The sequence below is a fragment of the Myotis yumanensis genome, unplaced genomic scaffold, assembly GCF_028538775.1.
Source record: "Myotis yumanensis isolate MYYU_CA2020_CCGP unplaced genomic scaffold, mMyoYum1.0.hap1 SCAF_8, whole genome shotgun sequence".
Lineage (NCBI taxonomy): Eukaryota > Metazoa > Chordata > Mammalia > Chiroptera > Vespertilionidae > Myotis > Myotis yumanensis.
The window spans coordinates 43,589,590-43,609,463 of record NW_027223759.1 but is presented as its reverse complement, the minus strand read 5'-3'; the positions used below and the strand labels follow the sequence as shown (position 1 = coordinate 43,609,463).

General features: G+C 43.3%; 1 protein-coding gene across 2 annotated transcripts in view; it reads right to left on the bottom strand.

Moving 5' to 3' along the window:
* Positions 1–12,754, bottom strand: part of OLA1 (Obg like ATPase 1) — a 160,593-nt gene extending 147,839 nt beyond the window's left edge. The window contains exons 1-2 of one of the 2 annotated variants that reach the window (XM_070422734.1): positions 12,650–12,754; positions 11,254–11,354 (exon numbers count right to left, since the gene is read on the bottom strand). In XM_070422734.1, the coding sequence (XP_070278835.1) occupies positions 11,254–11,354 (101 nt within the window). In that variant the 5' untranslated portion in view covers positions 12,650–12,754. Of the gene's footprint in view, positions 1–11,253; positions 11,355–12,083; positions 12,155–12,649 lie in introns of those variants that run through there. The other variant, XM_070422735.1, reaches the window with a different exon arrangement.
* Positions 12,755–19,874: the final 7,120 nt, after the last annotated feature.

The window sequence follows — 19,874 nt, the reverse complement described above, 5'->3', positions numbered from 1 at the left end:
AGTGCTGTCAACTCCCACAAGACATGTGGTCACACCAACAACCTGTGTCTCAAGGTCAAATAAGGCCCCTCCACCACCCACCTGCTCAGCCAGCAGGGCTGCCTCTTGCCTGAATACCCTAGGCCCTGGGGCCTCAATAATGTTTCCCTTTCACTGATTGGAGCAGTACAAAGAAGAGGAAAGAAGAAAGCAGAAGCCTCTGCAATACTTCAAGTAAGAAATGAGTAGGAATGAAAATGTGAAGAAAATAGATAGGTTTAGTGCCCTACTAAAAAAATAGAGTTGAGGGAAAAGGATGCAAAAATAAATCTCTCAAGTGTCTGGATGGAAAGTAGTGTTATTGCCCCAAATAGGGACTACACGAGGCAATGAGCTTAGCCTCAGTCATGCTGAGTGGAGACATTTTAACTGGAGATATTCAGGGGAGAAGATACATGAATCTGGAACTCAGATGCAACCTGAGCAGAATATAAATTTAGAAAATAGAAGCCAGTAGATGATTAAAAACAGGAGATGAAACCACTAGGGAGAAAGTATAAAAGAGAAGACAACCAAGACCAGAAATCTATTATTAAGGAGCAAATTCAGGAAGTATAGCAAACAAAAGACTGAAGAAAGAGCAAGAGAAGTGGGGAGTTACTGAGAGCGTCAAATAGGGCACAGAGTTTAAGTTAGTTGAGTACATACTTAAAACGAGGGCCAGCTTTGGCATTCAGATCACTATTGTCCTTTGCTATAGTTCTATCAAAAGCAAACATTTTTAAAAGGCCTTAAATGACCTAAAAAATTTTTAAGAACTAAAATTTGCACCACTCTGTACCTTCACTTCCACATCAATTTCAAACTAGTTCATGCAAGCACTCTTTGCAAAAAAACAATAATCATAAGTGGAAGATATTAATGCTAAGAATTTACAACTATAAAAGAAAAATATAGTTTATCCCACAGATAAAATACACATAATTATTTATTGTTCTTTGTATGTAATGTACATAATAAACATTATTACATATAAAAATTCAGTGCTTTTCCATATGTGAAATCTTTTATAATCATATATTAGGAAAAAATCTGGTCAGCATAAAAATAAAATACTTATTGAGCACCTAGTATCCTATATAAACAAAGCCTAATATGCAAATTGTCCCCTCAGGCAGTCGTTTGACCAGAAGTTTGACCGCTCACTATGACTGGCACTGACCACAAGGGGGAAGCATGAAACATGGTGGGCGTTGGTGATACGGCGCTGGCAGCGGGCAGCAATGGAGGCGCTGCCAGCCCTGATAGGCCCCCGATGGCAGCGGGACTGCAGCGGGATGGTGGAGCAGGTGAACGGGTGGTGCCAGGCCAATTTGGGTGCGAGGGGGGGCCTTATTGCCCCGCCAATCGCCCCACAGGCAGGATGGTGGAGCAGGTGAGGGGGTGGTGCTATACCAAGACAGGGTGGCAGGTGGGGCTGCGGGGCTGCGGGGCTGCAAGGCTGGGGGGTGCGAGCTGGGGCCCGATCTCTGCAGACCACCCCAAGGGACTCCACCCGTGCACAAATTCGTGCACCGGGTCTCCAGTATACTATAAAAAAAATGTTTTAAAAGCTTGTTATTCTGTCCATTCACAGACATGGGAATCTCTGATTCACAGCTTAACTTTATGAGCTCTTTAGAATGAAAATGCTCTCATCACCAGTATTAGCAGCCTAGAGAATAATCTTCCTCCAGGGAATTTCTTTAAGCAATCAAGAATGAAGCCTCTACAGCAAGCATGTCAAACTCAAAGGCTAACACGGGCCAATAAACAAGATTTAAGTTTATGTGGGCCACAAAAAAACAAAAGCTTCAATTTTCATAAAAATGTAGGTTTATTTCGATAGAGACATGCTGAATACAAAGGGCTGAAATAAATGTATAATCGTTAACATAAAATAATAGAACATTTTAATAAAAATTAATATTTTTTCTTGAACATTAACTTACCAGACACTGAATAACTGCACAAATTAATAAGCGTAACGCAAATAAGCCTATTTTTCTTGTTTTCCGAAAGCGAAATATTTCCTGTTGCATACGCCAAACAAGTCAGTCCAAGACTAATGACGTGGCAATTGGCTGCTAAAATATTCACTGCTGGTATTAGTGGAGAGAAATGGTGCGCCTGCACATAAGCCATGTAAGGGAAATGAATGCAACATGATTATAGAAATCAGTCATTAGCGAACATTGTAGTTCATTATTAATAATTATGTATAACAGGATATTGTAAAAATTAAGTTACAAAATTTTTATTAAAACGTTTCTTACATAACATTATATTGGTTGGGCTGCAAAAATATTCATTGTGGACCGCATGCAGCTCGTGGGCCGCTAGTTTGATATGTTTGCTCTACAGTAAGTACAAGAAGCTAAGAATCAGCCAGGACAACTCTTCCAGGGGAGCTTATACAAACCATATTAGGAAATTAGTAGAGTGCAGTGGATTAAAGACAACCAGACATTTGTTGCCACTCCTCCTATCAAGAGGTAGAACCTATTTTTCCTCCCTCCCTCCTTGTCTCTGGGCTGGCATCATGACTTGCTTTGACCAAAGAATTAGGTGGAAGAGTGTTGTGCCTCCGCCACACTTTCACTCTCTTGGGAGCTAGCCACCATGCTACAAAGAAACTGAGCTGGAGACCACTAGGAGAGAGAGGACAGGTACTGGTAAAAGAGAACAGAAATGCCTGGACTTCCAGCCAAACCTGATAAGGCCCCAGACCTGTGGGTGTGGCCATTTTGGACCTTCTAATACTGACTAGCCACCGTCTGAATGCATGAGAGATCCCCAGTGAGACCAGCAAAGACTCACCCAACTACCCTATAGAACCTATAATAAAAGAGTAATACGCTAATTAGACCGGACCTCATTCCAGATATCCTTCCTGACTAAGTGGGGATAAGTGGACATCCACAAGCACACACACACAAAAAAAGAATCTAGAAACAGGCCTTTGACCCTTCACAAAATTTAACTAAAAATGGATCACAGACCTAAATGTAAAACCCAAAACTATACAATTCCTAAGAACTAAGGGAAAAACCTAGATGATACAGGATATAGCAATGACTTTTTAGATACACCACCAAAGGAATGATCCATGAGAGAAATAATAAACTAGACTTCATTAAAATTAAAAACTTTTGCCCTAGCTGGTTTGGCTCAGTGGACAGAGCGTCCGCCTACGGACTGAAAGGTCCCGGGTTCAATTCCGGCCAAAGGCATGTAACTTGGTTGCGGGCACATCCCCAGTGGGGTGTGTGCAGGAGGCAGCTGATCGATGTTTCTCTCCCATCGATGTTTCTAGCTCTCTATCCCTCTCCTTTCCACTCTGTAAAAAAATCAATAAAATATATTTTTAAAAAAAACAAAAAACTTTTGCTCTGTGAAAGACTACATCAAGAGAATGAGAAAACAAGCCACAGACTGGGAGAAAATATTTGCAAAGACACACCTGATAAAGGACTGTTATCCAAAATGTACAAAGAACTCTTACAATACAGTAAGACGACAAATAACATGATCAAAACAATGGGCCAAATACCTTAACAGAGACCTCATCAAAGATATACAAATGGCAAATAAGCACATGAAAAGATGCTCACACCATATGTCATCAGGGAAATGCACATTAAAACAAAAATGGGGCACTGCTACATACCTATTAGTATGTCCAAAATCCGGAACACTGAAAACCAAATGCTGACAAGGATGTGGAGCAACAGAAACTCTCACTCACTACTGGTGGGAGTGCAAAATGGTACAGCCACTTAAGTTTCTTATAAAATTAAACATAGTGTGACCATACAATCCAGCAATTGTGCTCCTCGGTATGCACCCAAGCAAGCTGAAAACACGTCCACACAAAAACCTGCACGTGGATGTTTACAGCAGTTTTATTCAAAGCTGCCAAAACTTGGAAGTAACCAACAAGTCCTACAGAAGGTACATGGATAAGCGATGGTACATCCAGAAAATGGAATATTATTCAGCACTAAAAAGAAATGAACTATTTAAGCCATGAAAAGACATGGAAGAAACTTAACTACTCTGTATGATACTATAACGTGGGTACATGCTATTAGACATTTGTCCCAAACCATACAATGTACAACACCAAGAGTGTACCCTAAGGTGAACTATGGACTTTTGGGTAATTATGATGTGTAAATGTAGGTTCATCAATTATAACAAATGTACCACTCAGCTGGAAGATGTTGATAAGGAGGAAGGCTATGTATGTGTGAGAGCAGGCAGTATATGGGAAATCACTGCACCATCCCTTCAATTCTGCTGTGAGACTAAAACTGCTCTAAAGAAAATTAATTTTTTTAAAGGTTTTTATTTTAGGCAAAACCGGTTTGGCTCAGTGGATAGAGCGTCGGCCTGCGGACTGAAAGGTCCCAGGTTCGATTCCGGTCAAGGGCATGTACTTGGGTTGTGGGCACATCCCCAGTAGGGGGTGTGCAGGAGGCAGCTGATCGATGTTTCTCTCTCATCGATGTTTCTAACTCTCTATCCCCTCTCCCTTCCTCTCTGTAAAAAAACCAATAAATTTTTTTTTTTTTTTAAATCTAGAAGCCAAATCTTCATACACTGGGTATGTTCACAACCAAACACAATTGCCAAAATTCAGTAAGCTGTACATTATTAAAATGAGTGAATTTTACTGTTTGTAAAGTACCTCAATAAAACTGAGGGATGGGGTTGAAGGTGTATTTAATTTAAAAGCATAAATAGCACATTTATACTGGATAATAAAATATCTGAGATTAACTCTCATATACTTTATGACTAAAAACCTTATATAAGAAATACTTCTTAAGGTGGCCCATTTTAAAGTAGTCCCATTTAATGTCCAGTTGCACTTACTGCAGTGATTCTAGAATAAGAGAAGTATGTTAATATCTAAAAACTACTAGTATGTCTTGCTTTCAGGTGCAATAGAGCTCACAACACACATAATGACAATATCTTGCTTTCAAGTTTATTGACAGCACCCTACAGTACTTTGCTTAATTATTTGTTTTGCTTATATTTCCATGCTCTCTATTTCATTTACTTTGTAAGCAGCCTATATCACAGCAGGAAACCCCTTCAAAATGGAAACCTCTCCAGCTTCAGGAAAGAAATTAGGACAGGCACACTTGTTTATGTTTTACATTACAAAAATTTAAGAACTGCTTTATTTGATCAAGCCATGCTCCATTCACTAAGCAATCTCTATGACAGGGGCTCCAAGGGGCTCTTTCCACATGAAAGAACATGGTTGCCCTACCTGCCACCAATCTGAAAGCCTAAAGCACATGTCAAAATACTTCAGTCACCATAATAAATCCATTAGCACACCCTAATCACTCTTGAGACATTTTATATTTTACTAGAAGCCCGGTGCACAAATTCGTGCATGGTTGGGGTCCCTTGGGGTGGCATGTGGAGATCAGGCCCCAGCTCATGCCACAGCCTCACAGCACTGCAGCCCGGCCTGGCACCCCACCTTGACCTGGCGCTGCCCCCTCACCTGCTCCACCACTCCGCCTGCGGGGTGATCAATTGGGGGCCAGGCTCCCCACCCGGCCCCCTCAGCACCTGGGAGCCAGGTGGCCTTCCCCCTCCCCTCTTGCCTCCGCCACCAGTTGCTGTCTGCGGGACAATCATCAGGGCAATCGGGCCCCCACACATACCCGCTTTTGCCTGGCACCGCCCACTCACCTGCTCCACCATCCCACCACAGTCCTGCTCTCCTCGGTGCCCACTGGAGCTGACAGCGCCTCCACTGCCGCCCACTGCCAGCACCACATCACGAAGTTCCGCACCACCCCCTGGTGGTCAATGCACGTCATAGTGAGCGGTAGAACTCCCCGTCTCCCAGTCGAACGACCACCCGAGGGGACAATTTGCATATTAGGCTTTTGTTATATAGGATAGCTAATAAAAGGTATTAAAATAGAAGGGCAAATAATAAAAGAAGTAGACTGAACATTCAAGTTGCAAGTGTATAGATTTATATGATAAACCCCACCTATGTTTCCTATCACTGCCTTATTTGCAAATAAATGATTCACTTAAATTTTAAACATTACATAACTCAAATTTTGCTTTCACAACTTTCAGATAGCCACTTTATGACAAACACTCTTTTATCTAGTAACTTCCAGTATTACATTTAAAATTGTTACCTCCTTTTCCAGTAAAGACTTAGCCATCTGGGAGGAACCAAGATGGCAGCATAGGTACACACTTGTACTTGCTGCCTGACACAACCACATCAAAATTACAACTAAAAGACAAAAGGGATATCATCCAGAACCACGGGAAGGCTGGCTGAGTGGAAATTCTGCAACTAGAAGGAAAGAGAAAAGTGCACTGAAACCGGTAGGAGGTGCAGAGGTGCAGAAGTGCAGAGGTACGGAGGCATGTGAGGAAACGTGCTGGCAACTGGGTACACTGTTCTCTTTTTCAACTGAGAGGGAGATACAAGCTCCCAATTGCTCTGAACTCCAGTTCCAGGCGAGACTCTGGAGATCCAGACTCATACAGGGAGAAACTGGACTGTCTGGCATCAGACCGGAAAAGGAGGGCAGCTTTCTCACAGAGGTGCTTGCAGCGATCATTATTCCTGCATGGGGCAGCTGGACACAGAGACCCTGGGACCTCTCGGAGGCAGAGCAGACTGGCAGCCATTGTGGTTTGCTCTGCCCTGATGATTCCTTGAGACCCTGCCCCACACAATTTACAACCCCACCCAAGCTGTGAGCAGAGGCTTTTGCATATGAATGGCCTGTTCTTTTGCAATCTAAAACCTAACAAACTGCAGCTGGGTCAAAGAGCCCCAAAGCTTCCAAAAGAAGGCCTAGACAGCAGCCTGCATTGCTTCACAGCTGGGCCTCATCTGAGCACTTCCAAACCCCAAACAAAGAGGAGGAATCTGCAGATATCTCTGTAGCTCCTGCTGGGTGGCCTCTGGCAGTGGCTCACTTTGCACCTCCTTGGAGATCCAAGAGCCACTGTACCCAGTGGTCAGAGTGAGACCATACCAGAGTACAACTCTTCAGACCCATAAGAGACACACTCAAGGTGCAGACTCAGTGAGCACCAAAGCCCCACCGAAGCAAGTCCTGCTCTATAAGGGTGTCTCCAGCACAGCAATTCTCCCATTGTAGACACAGCTGGTCCTCATAGCCAATTGGCCTGGTGGTCAATTCCTCCCAGTGATACCAACAGCAATCAAGACTTAACTACAAGACTGTGCACACAGCCCACAAAGGGGTGCACCAAGAGTGTCAACCTCAGGTAATTAGGGAGGCTGAGCCACTGGGCCCTATAGGACACCTAACACAAAGCCATTCTATCAACACAGGGAAGCATAAAAAATGCAGAGACAAAGAAACATGTCACGAATGAAAGAAATGGAGGAAAGCAAACTACTGGATATAGAGTTCAAAACCACACTTTTAAGGTTACTCAAGAATCTTCTAGAAACCTCCGAGAAATTTAGTGAGACCCTCAAGGATATGAAAAAGGACCAATCAGAAATTAAGCATACACTTACTAAAATAAAGAATAATACACAGAGATCCAACAGCAGACTAAAGGATCCCAAGAATCAAGTCAAAGATGTGAAATACGAAGAAGCAAAAAATACCCAACTGGAAAAGCAAAAGGAAAAAAGAATACAAAAATATGAAGATAATGTAAGGAGCCTCTGGGACGACAACAAGCATACCAACATCCGAATTATAGGGGTGCCAGAAGAAGAGAGAGAGCAAGATATTGAAAACCTATTTGAAGAAATAATGACAGAAAACTTCCCCTACCTGGTGAAAGAAATAGACTTACAAGTGCAGGAAGAGCAGAGAACCCCAAACAAGAGGAATCCAAAGAGGACCACACCAAGACACATCATAATTAAAATGCCAAGAGCAAAAGACAAAGAGAGAATCTTAAAAGCAGCAAGAGAAAAACAGTTAGTTACCTACAAGGGAGTACCCATACGACTGTCAGCTGATTTCTCAATAGAAACTATGCAGCCAGAAGGGAGTGGCAAGAAATATTCAATGCACGTGGTCAATGCGGGGTCCCGGGGACGTCTGCCGCATCGCCCCAGCTACGTGGCGGGTGGGTGGGCGTCCCACCCCGCCCCCAGTGGCTCGGCACCTGCACACATAGGCCCACCCCCGGCCGCTCAGTGCCTGCGCACATCGGTGCTGCCCACAGGCCCGCCATCTTTGTCGGGTTAGTTTACATACTCACTCCTGATTGGCTGTGGGCATCACGGAGGGATGGTAAATTTACATGTATATATCAAGACACATGTATATATCAAGAACCTACAACCAAGATTACTCTACCCAGCAAAACTATCATTTAGAATTGAAGGTCAGATAAGGAACTTCACAGACAAGAAAAAGCTAAAGGAGTTCATTACCACCAAACCATTATTATATGAAATGCTGAAGGGTATTCTTTAAGAAGAGGAAGAAGAAAAAGGTAAAGATAACAATTATGAACAACAAAGTGACAACAAATACATATCTATCAACAATGAATCTAAAAATCAAGTGAATAAAAAAATCTGATGAACAGAATAAACTGGGGCATAGAAAGGGAGTGGACTGAGAATTCTCGGAGGGAAGGAGGTTTGGGGGTGAGGGAAGAGACTGGGCAAAAATCGTACACCTATGGACGAGGACAGTGGAGGGGTAAGGGCATGGGGTAGGGTAGGAACCGGGTGAAAGGGAGCTATTGGGGGGGAAAAAGAGGAACAACTGTAATAATCTGAACAATAAAGCTTTATTAATAATTTTTAAAAAAAGACTTAGCCATCCAATCCCTGATCTCCCAAAAATCTAATCAAATTTATAATGGGGCTTTTAAAACTATTTCCTAAAGTATCCTACTACATGGCATCTGGTAGGCAGTCTAGACAGGTATTCTACATAGCCAGCCAGTACCAAAATCAAATTTAAACTATTCCATATCCACATAAATTCAATACTGTGTGTCTCCCAACAGCTTCAAGCAAATAGCTGATCTGGTTCAACTCGATGTTTTAACTCTGTTGCTTCATCCTCTGAGTTTCTCTGAGTTTAAGCAAAACAAACAATATAACTCAAGTTTCAACATAGTATCTATATAGAAAACCAAATATAAAATACAACTAAACAAAAACCTTATTTTGCAATATATTAATACTAGGGGCCTGGTGCACAAAATTCGTGCACAGGGGGTGAGTCCCTCAGCCTGACCTGCACCCTCCCCAATCTGGGAGCCCTCAGGGGAGCCCTCTCCAATCCGGGAGTTTCTGTCTGTCTTTGCAATCATATGAGCGAATTGTCTGAGACCCCAACCCAGTTTGGTTTGGTGCTCACAGAATAATAGAAGTCTTTTTTTTTTTCTTTGCTCCATTGGTGGAGAGTTCCTAGAAGTTGCTGGATATCTTCCTTTTAATTTTTCCTCGACACTCTGACTTTACTTATGTCTCTCACCTTTGCTTTCCCTCCATCCCGCACCTGCAACAGTAACTTGCTCCAGGCTCACTTTGCTCTAGTGTCTAGGACAGGGGTGGGCAACCCCTGGCACATGGGCCAAACATGGCACGCCAGTAACTTTTGCTGGCACGTGAAACCCTCTCTTATAATCTTCCATTTACAATTTTTTTTCTTAATATCAACTTTTTTATTTTTCAGATAAATTCAGTGTAGGTGCAACTTAGATAAATAAATAATTTTACATAACAAGTTATCTTAAAGACCACAGACATGCATGGACGAGAGAGCGGAAGAGCAATTTCTATGCCTCTGCCTTAACTCTCCCTGCCTTCCTAGATCCAACCAGTGTTTTGGTTTCATCCACATACGCTTGTGAATCTTTGTTCTCAGTAATGAATTTTGTTAAGTCTCGTAATAGGAGTAGCCTGACAGATGAAAGTAGTAGCTTGTGCATATCTTTGAAGGTCACGAAATATAAACCTGATGTAAAATCTCTGTCATCAGTGATGCAGCAGCAAAAGTCCCACTGATAATATCAAACGGAGTCATAAAGTTTTCTGTCAGACTATCAGTGTACATGTATACATTAAAACATAAATGTATTTTTTATCATCATATACTGTGTTTTTGCCGCTCAAATGAATTTTATTATTTCTTCAAGGTTCTTCACATACGTACACCTTAAGAGATATCAAGTAAGCATAACATGTTCTCAAAAAATTAGGGCTGGCTGCTGAAACCAGTTTGGCTCAGTGGATAGAGCGTTGGCCTGCGGACTGAAAGGTCCCAGGTTCGATTCCAGTCAAGGGCATGTACCTGGGTTGCGGGCACATCCCCAGTAGGAGATGTGCAGGAGGCAGCTGATCAATGTTTCTCTCTCATCGATGTTTCTAACTCTCTATCTCTCTCCATTCCTCTCTGTAAAAAATCAATAAAATATATTAAAAAAAAAAAAATTAGGGTTGGCACGCAGAAGAATTTTGAGTCAGAGATTTTGCTGGTTTTGGCACGCACTCACAAAAAGGTTGCCCACCCCTGGTCTAGGAGATCCCGCAACACATCTGCCACCAGAACTACGCTTCCCAGCATTCCTGGTGCTCCCTGCACTCTGGGCTTCTGCTTCTGGTCCAGGAGCTGCCACCAGAACTACGATTCCCAGAATTCCTGGTGCTCCCCACACTCTTGGTTTCCACTTTCCGTCCAGGAGCTACAGAAACCAAAAGGACTGGGAACTCCAGCCACCCCCAAGGCCAGGCTGACAGGACCAGACACTCCAGTGGCGTCCCCAGGACCCCAGCAGCTCGGCCCCAACGCGCGCGCACACACGCTGGCCACAGGCTCAGAGCGGGCGGGGTCCCGGGGACGTCTGCCGCATCGCCCCAGCTACGTGGCGGGTGGGTGGGCGTCCCACCCCGCCCCCAGCGGCTCGGCACCTGCACACATAGGCCCACCCCCGGCCGCTCAGTGCCTGCGCACATGCTCAGTGCCTGCGCACATCGGTGCTGCCCACAGGCCCGCCATCTTTGTCGGGTTAGTTTACATACTCACTCCTGATTGGCTGTGGGCATCACGGAGGGATGGTAAATTTACATATTTGTCTATTATTAATATAGATTCCAGCTTCCTAGACTCTTTCCTTAAATTTTAATTTTAATTACCTCATGAGTTCCCATTTCTACAACAGGAGTCAAAATATTTGCAAGATGAAATTGAAAAAAGCCCAACATTCACCTACCCAACATTTGGCAATCCAACAATACCAATTTTCAAAGAGGTTCCAAATCTTCCAATGATTGGGAGTGGTTTAATTCCATCACCTCCCTTTTTGGGGGGCATCTGAAATATCAAAACAAATATATAAACAAAACTCATTACCATCCCCATCAACCAAGAATACATTTCATCATACAAAATATGTTACTGAATAATAGATTAAGAATAAAGCATACTGTATATAACAATCAAAAACTGACACAGTTAAATCCACTTTATTTTTCAACAACAACAAAAAACTTTAAGTTTTATACACAAATCTGATTTCAATAGTTGCCAAAGCAGTTACTCCTGGTAAGTCCTGGAAAGACTGACCTGAAAAATATCTGGCACCATAAGTCGAAAATAAATTTAACTGCATCTAGACTGTTCAGAAACACTTTGTTTCGTAACATAAGGTCAAAGGAATGAAAACATTAGGAAGCAGGAGCACAGACAAGAGAGTCAAAGAAAATCTATTCTAGAACCACCAGCAACCAAGTCGCCTACACCAAACCATCCCTCTTACTGGGAACTTGTTGTTTCCCATTTCCCCCGAAAGCACTATTTTTCACATGGACGAACCACGCCAGCATCCAGGTCTTCCCAACCAAGTCTCCCCCAACTTGGGCACTGTGGATATACGACTCATCATCAGTATGTTCACAAGCAACCTCCGGAATCTACACTCTTATTTCTAGCCGCGAATGAACCCATCAACCCTTTTTTATTTACAAGTCGAAACTTTTATCAGTCCCTGTGCATGTGGCTCCAAGCTCCTCGGTGCAGAATGAACCTCACTTTGCTACTTACTGCCAACGGAACTCAGGAGGACGGCCAGCCAACCTCACGTTCGAGAAGCTGGGAACTAAAACTGCCCCTGTCTCCTGGATCCAGCTGACCGGCCCTCCTGGGGCCAGGCTGGGGCCCTGCTCAGGAAGGGACATCCCAGCCTCAGATCCCTGCCGCCAAGAGCCAGGGATCTCCCTTCTCAGGTCTTCACTCACACCTGTTCCCGGCCAGACCCCAGGCCTCCGAAGCACAGCTGCCAGCGCAGAGCCCCTGCAGTCCTCCGGCCTCCCTACCGAGGGACGGCCGGCCGCCCAGCCAGAGCGGGCCCCTACCCGACATCTGCCCGCTCAGCACGGGGCCACGGGACGTCCGAGGCGTGCCCCGGAGCGCGCAGCGTGAGGCGTGGGCCCGCTGGGGACGCGCGGCCTAGTGCGAGGGCGCCTCATTCATCCGCACACCCCACGCCGCCTGCTGCCCTCCCTCCGGCCCGGCCGCCCGGCCCTTGCCTGACGCCGGCCTCGGAGCAACGGACCGGGGCGTCGAAGACGCGGCGGGGAGCGCGCTCCTAGCCTCCCTGCGGGGCTCACCGTGCTGGGGGCAGGCGATGACACGGGGTCCCAGAGGAGCGGCAGATGGGTCCTACCGGCAGCGGGAGGCGGGGAGGAAGGAGGAGACACGCAGGCCCGGCCTCTCCGCCGAGCGGCACGCACGACGGCGGCGGCGGCGGCGGCAAGACCGGCGGGCGGGGCTCCGGGCGGCACCTGCGCGCAAGCCGCGCATTCGGCCCCGCCCCGCGCACCCGCTCGCCCCTCTCATTGGCCCGATCGGCCGGGAGGCGGGAGTAAGGTGGGAGGAGCCGCGTGGCGCAGCACTGGGCGGGAGCATTAGCCAGCGCCGCCCGGCCCCGCCTCGGAGCTTAGGTCTTCCGCCCTCTCTGCGCCTCGGGCTTCTCTGCCTGGTTCTCGGCTTCCTTTCCGGGGAGAGCGCCCCGCGTTGCCGGCACACGCTCGTTCGCCGCTGGCAACTGCACACTTCACCCGACGAACCTCGAGGCACCCTCGCCCTGACCGCCCGCCCAGAGACGGGTCGCCGGGGACCTGGCGAAGCCATCCCTGCTTCGGCTGCCAACCGAGTTCTCGGATACCACGGCCCCAGCCCGCCTCCTTTTCCTGTAACTACCTTCAGTCAGTACAGATGGTGGGAAGCTGTTAGAGTTTCTTTAAAAAAAAAAAAGGAGTGCCCGCCCGGATGGGCTCAGTTGGTTGAGCATTCTCCTGTGCACGAAGAAGTTGCCATTTGGATTCCGGTCAGGGCACAGGCGTGGGTTCCGGGTGGGGCAGTATGGAGGGCAGCTGATCCCTTGTTTCTCTCTCACATCCATGTTGCTCTCTCTCCCTTCCTTCCTCTCTCTAAGCATGTCCTCTGGTGAGGATTTAAAAAAAAATTTAAAAAGGAGCAAGGAAAGCTTATGATCTTATTATCTCAGGGCTCCATCACCTTATCGTTCAGGCATGTTTCCCGGATGGGACCCCAAAATGAGTTTAATGGAGCCAACCCCCACTCACCACCCCCTTTCCCTTTCGGAATTTGGGACACGTGGTTTCCAGTCTGGATTCTACTACCCATTAGCTGTGTGACCCTGGACAGAGTCACCCCTCTGGGTTGCAAAGTTTCCGCCTGGATAAAATGAGGCCGTGGAGACTCGCTCGACGAGATTATTATGAGGACAGAATGCGACAATGTGTGTAAAGCTGGTAACTATAGGGAAGGTCATAAATAGTAATAAGATCTATTGTTAATATGAGGATCTCACCCACACCTGACTACATGAGCTCCATCTGTAGAAGGGATTCTTTCATTTAGGTCCTGACCCTTGAACAATGCAGGGGTGGGGGCGCTGACCCCGTGCATTTGAAAGTCCATGTACAACTTGACTTCCCCGAAACTTAATTACTACTGGCCTACTGTTGACCACAAACTTTACCAATAACACAGTCAACTAACACGTTTTGTATGTTATATGAATTATATACTGTATTCTTACAATACAGTAAGCTAAAATTTTTTTAAGAAAATCATAAGGAAAATACATTTACAGTATTTATTGAAAAAATGTGTACATAAGTGAACCCGAACAATTCAAACCCATGTGGTTCAAAGGCAACTCTATTATATACTTGAAAGTTGCTAAAAGACTGCATCTCAAATGTTCTCATTAGAACAAAGAAATTGTGATTCTGTGTAAGGCAGTGGACCTGTTAGCTAACACCGTGGTGGTAATCACATTGCAATATATAACTTTATCACCTTAAACATGCATAATGTTATATGTTAATTATATTTCAATTTAAAAAAATAAGTGCCCAATATAGTGCTATTAAATAACATTTTTTTTGTTACCTGTGTCAGATTTTTTTTTCTCTACACCAAGCATGTCAAACTTGAAGCCCATCTGCAGGCCACATTCAGCCCACAAACGAATACTTTTGTGGCCCAGCCAATATAATGGTATGTAAGAAACGTTTTAATAAAAAGTTCATAACTTAATTTTTACAGTATCCTGTTATACATAATTATTAATAATGAACTACAACGTTCGCTAATGACTGATTTCTATAATCACGTTACATTCATTTCCCTTATGCCCCTTACGCACAGGCGCACCATTTCTCTCCACTAATACTAGCAGTGAATATTTTAGCAGCCAATTGCCACGTCATTAGTCTTGGACTGACTTGTTTGGTGTATGCAACAGGAAATATTTCGCTTTTGGAAAACAAGAAAAAATAGGTTTATTTGTGTTAACACTTATTAATTTGTGCAGTTATTCAGTGTCTGGTAAGTTAATGTTCAAGAAAAAATATTAATTTTTATTAAAATGTTCTATTATTTTATGTTAACGATTATGCATTGATTTCAGCCCTTTGTATTCAGCATGTCTCTATCGAAATAAACCTACATTTCTATGAAAATTGAAGCTTTTGTTTTTTTGTGGCCCACATAAACTCAAACCTTGTTTATTGGCCCGTGTTAGCCTTTGAGTTTGACATGCTTGCTCTACACTAAACTTTTATCATATCAGGTGTCCAGAAAGTAATTCCATATATTTAGAATATTCTATTCTTCACTTTTTGTTGTTGTTCATATAAAATTATTTTCTTGAGTATCTCCTTCATGCCAGGCATTGCCCTAGGCTTTGGAGCAGTGAAGAATGAGATAAACACAGTCCTTGCCCTCAAAGAGCTTGTAATCTAGGAGGGTAGAAAAACAAATAATTACACAAATAACTATCTAAGAACCTGTTAAAAACCTATAGCATACATAAAATACTGTGATTACAATTTGAAGATTTAAAATAAACCACCTTGATTTTCACTTACTTTCAGGACTTCTGGTATTACCAGTATGTACCAGGCAGTGCTTAATCATCTCCTTTCCCTGTTCCATTACCAGCAGTAATCAAACCCTGTCAGGCATTAGCAAAGCAGATTTTCAAGTTCTATTTTCCTACTTGACAGGTCATGGTTTTGAATCTTTGAAGTTTGACCATAAATTAACTGTGAAGTAAAACATGTTTAATCAACTTCTCTATTCTGGAATTGCTCACGGTGTTTGAAAGAATGCTGATTAATTAAGGAGTCCAGTTATCATCGCAGAAACTACTGGAGTTTTGTTATCTAATCTCTATCGTAATTCATGGATAAAGATTTAGAACTTTCTTTTTTTTTAATTTTTAATTTTTTTTCATCACCATTTATCCCCTCTATGCCCTCTTCCACCTCCACTCATCCCCCTCCCCTAGAAATTTCTTAAGTGAAGATTTTACATGCTGTTTTCTCAGAGACAATATAAAAAGGCATATGCTAATCTAGAAAAATAAGTTTATTAATAAAGTATTAGCTAGCATGCTTTTAGCTGCCCGTAACAGAAATTCCGATTCAATGGAACTGTATCCTGTGTAACAGAAAGTCCCGAGAGGGAGAACTTCAGCATTGAGAGATTCAGTAGCTTAACACAACTTTCAAGAATCCTGGTTCTTTCTATATCAAGGCTCTGTCTTCTCGGAGTTTCCTCTGGTTTCATCCTCAGGCTAATAGCAAAAAGAGTGCTACATCTGAAAGTGACAATATTCAGCGGAAATGGGGGGTAGGGCAGTGGGGGGGTGGGCGGACAGGGAGAGAAACCACCTCTTCTCATAACTCTTAGGGAAAAGGAAATATGTCTTACAAACCCTACAGCATACTTCTTTCATGCCTATATCTGAACCAAACCAATGACAGGGAAAATGGGGTTACCCTGAGACCATTGAGCCCACCCTTAGGGCTGGAGAACAGATGAACTTTCTCTGGGGCATATGGCAGTGGGGGATGCAGATAGGTATCTGAACAAAGGTAAGATTGTGTAAGAAAAGGTCACCAGCTGTGTCCACTACCTGAACTATTTTTTCAAGATAACAGCTGAGCACAGTATGATAATTCTGAAAAAGACAGTGTCATTAGTGGTCATTTGATGTAATGTGCATAATTTCAATGTAATAAATGTTGGCACACCTAGTTCACTGAAAAAAAAAATACTGGAGAAAATTGATCATCTTCTAATAACACTTAATGATATAAAATGAAAGCATGTGAAAATAATATTTGTGTTAACCTTTACAAAATACTTAAAATTTCTGTCATGGTGAAGGAAGATTACTTACCAAAATGTGTCACAAGGGTCCAGTCAATTGAACTGGAAATTGGGCGATCTTGCACATACACCTAGGTCACCAAACTCATGGCCTCTCAATACCAGCTCATCATAACATTTAATCTTTGTTCCTGTTTTGAACCTATGTTCATTTCAAAGGATATTTGTATTAGGATAGGCTGGATTATAATATAACTAGAGGCCCGGTGCACGAAATTTGTGCACTTAGAGGGTCCCTCAGCCAGGCCTGCGCCCTCTCGCAGTCCGGAACCCCTCGCTCCTTACCGCCCGCCTGCTCGCTGCTCCTTGCCGCTCAGCTCACTGCTCCTTAGCGCTGCCACGAAGGCAGAAGAGGCTCCCACCATCACCACCGCTGCACTCGCAGAAGAGGCTCCCACCATCACCACCGCTGAGCCCGGCTACTGGCTAAGTGGTGCTCCCCCTGTGGGAGTGCACTGACCACTAGGGGGCAGCTCCTGTGTTGAGCATCATAGCAACCAGTTGTTCTGCCATTCGGTCGATTTGCATATTAGCCTTTTATTATATAGGATAACAGACATCACCAAAATTTCAAGGGATCTACAGAATAAAAGTATTTATTTTAAGTCCACTAGAGATCTGCCAGCTGTCCCTGATCTGGCTTGGCACTTTAAGGCTGCTTCAGTCTCAATCCTATAGCAAAGTGTCCCCTGTCACATTTCATTGGCCAAGTTAAATCACATGGACACATCTAATTTCAAGGGGCAGGGAATCCTTGTACCCAGAAGTAGAAGTAGATACTAACAAAGAGTGATAATTCCTGACACAATGTTCACAATAGATTCACAAATAGATTCCATGAAGGATATTTTTTCTAAATCAATTTGCTATTGTCAATATATGAAATACACAGTCAAGGCTGCCCTTCCTTCTAATATGATTCTTATAAAGAAGCCATGATGAATGTTACTTTGGTGGTAACTACTCATCCTATGGCCCCTTCATTCTAAGAAAGACTCATTCCTTTCATGCTACTGAGGGGTAGGCCTAAATCTTCCTGTCTACGGTACATGAACTCTCTAGCCACATCTGAATAAACTGGAGGTAGATGAAAACCTGACCCAAGCTGGCCATCAAGATTCTCTTTATTTTGAGAACTTGGACTTAGGAGATAGCAATTAATACTATTGACTACTTAAAGGGAACATAGAGTCAGGACTATACAGACACCTTCTTGACCAGTATAGATAAAGCTCTTCCAAACAAAGAAAAATAAAACGGGCAGACAGGGGGAAAGGGTAGGTAATTAACCATATGTTCCTTTAATCACAAGTTCTGACTTTACAGAGGTGGTAGAATCTCCTAAAGCTCTGTATATTCTCTTACTCTGGTGTCTGTGGGATAATCCTGTGTTTTACCAAGAACTGCCATTTTCTGTTTACCTTGGTTTGCAATGGGCTTCTTTTTCTTGGACAAACAGTGGTTGCAATAGCCAAAACAAACAAGAATTTTTACTGCCATAAAAAGTATTAATGTATGTTAGAGGCGCATTGGTCCAATGTTCCTCTTGCCTGTTGTTTTAAATTATAAGACATTCCCATATAACCATAACTAATGGACATAAGACACTGGGGGGTAAGGGAGGGCAGGGGCTTGTCAAGGGCGGGGGGGAAGAGAAAAAATTAAAAAAAAAAATTATAAGACATTAATTCCTTGAAGTGTGTTCTGGGGAACAATGATCCTCTGTGCCTGTCTGTGGAACAAGGGACCTAGGATTAGGAAGCACTGCATCCTGCATTCCCCATTAGGAGATTATAATATACATTAGTATATGTAAGGGTCTGAGAAGGTCTGCAGTAAACAGACCTGTTAAATCTCCTTAACCCTGTATTACCAAATGTTTACAAACTTTTTCACATAGCACACATTAAAGTCTCTTGGAGCATATACTCTGTGAACAGCAACTCTTTGAAAGTTGCTATTAAAGAATGACTTACGAATACTTTTTGTTGCAGTAAATATCTATGAAGAGTGCGTTCTTTCCTTGCTTTGTTAACAACTACCAAGTGACAAAAATGATCCTTTAACAAGGGAAAAAAGTGAGTACCAACCCCAAGGAGAGCATTGCTCCCACCAGATGTCTCACTCCAAAGAGTAGATGGAGCATGTAGCTTTTGTTGAGTGATCCTGGATAATTATTGAGGAATTTCCCTCAAGAAACTATCTTTGGGGTGTCCTGTCTGCTAGCTGATAAGAACTCTTGATTTGGATGGTCACTCTTTACCTCTGTGCCTTATACCAGCAATTTTCAACCTCTTTCATCTCATGGCACACATAAACTAATTACTAAAATTCTTTGTCACACCAAAAATATATTTATTGCTGATCTAACAAAAACAATAGGTATAATTTTGATTTATTCATACGGGACAGCTATTGTTTTGTTGGCTGTTGTCTTTTTTTTTTTTTTTTTAATTTGACAATCTAAGAGAAAAGAGAATAGTGCCCCTTACTAAATAGTCAGGTATTGCATGTTTTAAAAATTCTTGGCTCCTTGGTTGAGCATCGACCCATGAACCAGGAGATTCCTGGTCAGTGAGCGCACATTCCCGGGTTGCAGGCTCAAACCCCAGTAGGGAGTATGCAGGGCGCAGCCAATCACTGATTCTCTTTCATTATTGGTGTTTCCACTCCTCTCTGCCTTCCTCTCTCTCTGAAATCAATAAAAACATTTTTTTTTCATTCTTGCAGCTCATCAGTTGAAAATTGAGGTTATTAAACCCCAATTGTGTGCCAGATACTGTGCTAGCCACATTACATTTGGGACCTAATTTACTCGCTCTCTAAGTATGTATTATACCCCTTTTGCAGCTAAGACATGAAGTTCATAAAAGGTTAGTCAATGTTATTAGTCTTATTCTTAGTAGTTATTGGGCTATATAAAATCAACTCCATCTGACTCCAGCATTATTGTACTTCCTATTTAAACATGCTTGTCTCACAACAGCCAAATGATGGTTTACACATAGTAAATGATGCAGTCTAACAGTATAAAGAAAGCTGTGTGTGTGAGGGGGTGCATGCACGCATGCACTCGTGCTTCTTACTGGGGCAGAGGATTAAATAAAATATTTCATGTAAAAA